This window comes from Sinocyclocheilus grahami, unplaced genomic scaffold, assembly GCF_001515645.1.
Source record: "Sinocyclocheilus grahami isolate Dianchi unplaced genomic scaffold, SAMN03320097.WGS_v1.1 scaffold3307.1, whole genome shotgun sequence".
NCBI classification, from domain to species: Eukaryota; Metazoa; Chordata; class Actinopteri; order Cypriniformes; family Cyprinidae; genus Sinocyclocheilus; species Sinocyclocheilus grahami.
In genome coordinates this window covers 21,181-22,090 of record NW_015508450.1, presented here as the reverse complement: position 1 = coordinate 22,090, position 910 = coordinate 21,181, and the positions used below count along the sequence as shown (strand labels likewise).

Below are 910 nucleotides of genomic sequence, written 5' to 3'. Positions count from 1 at the left end.
ATGTTTTTGAACTTTTAGGACTCCTTTATGAATAGAAAGTTCAGAAGAACAGCATTTGTTTTAAATAGAAATCTTTTGTAACACACTAAACATTTTTGCTATCACTTTTGATAATTTTAATCCTTCGCTGAATAAAAGTATTAATGTATTTAAAAAAAATCTTACTGACCCCAAGCTTTTGAACAGTAGTGTTGGCTCCTTAATTCTTATTCAATCTTGTTTTTTTGAATTTGTATTATCTAAATTATTATTATTTTTTTTACTGAATTTGTATGACTTTATCAGGTGCATTCTGAATACAACAGACGGATTCAGAACGCTGACATGCTGGAAACACACATCATACAGGCCCGTCTGCAAGCTGCTGCAAAGGAGGAGCATGAACACAACAGAATCATGGAAGAAGTGGGTGAGGCCTACCGTCAGCTGGGTCTTCCCCCAGGTAGGTTTCTTTAGTTGTTTATTTAAACAACCATTATTTTTACTATCCATAGTGTGTCGTCAGTTAGTTAGTAGTCTTATGACCCAAAAACCAATCTAAACAGAAGAATCCTCTATGTCTCCAAAGTTAAATCAGCTTTCAAGTGGTGTGTGGACAGTGAGCTTCTCAGGAGCAACAACTTGATTTGCCCACTGGACTATACAACAGTGCACACCCCAGATGTTAAAAGCCCAAAAGGTAATTTTTCTCTGACCTATAAATTTAAAAAAGATTTAAACAATAAGATTATGCATCATAATACTGTAATTTTCCCATTTTTCGCAGGCAAGTTTACTCCAGGCTTTGCCCAGCCAACTATCTCTTATAATATGCACATTCTCACCGAACCACAGGATGATGGTTACACTCCTCTCCCCCCACCTGCACATACGGCCCAGAGCCTGCTGGAACAATCAGAGGAGACACTCA

General features: G+C 37.3%; 1 protein-coding gene across 1 annotated transcript in view; it reads left to right on the top strand.

Moving 5' to 3' along the window:
- Window positions 1–279: 279 nt before the first annotated feature.
- The window catches only part of LOC107576178 (deleted in lung and esophageal cancer protein 1-like), a gene marked incomplete at its 5' end in the record, with an annotated part of 18,519 nt that continues 17,888 nt past the window's right edge, over window positions 280–910 (top strand). The window contains 3 exon segments of the mRNA XM_016262416.1: window positions 280–442; window positions 569–679; window positions 767–907. Of these exon segments, the coding sequence (XP_016117902.1) occupies window positions 280–442; window positions 569–679; window positions 767–907 (415 nt within the window).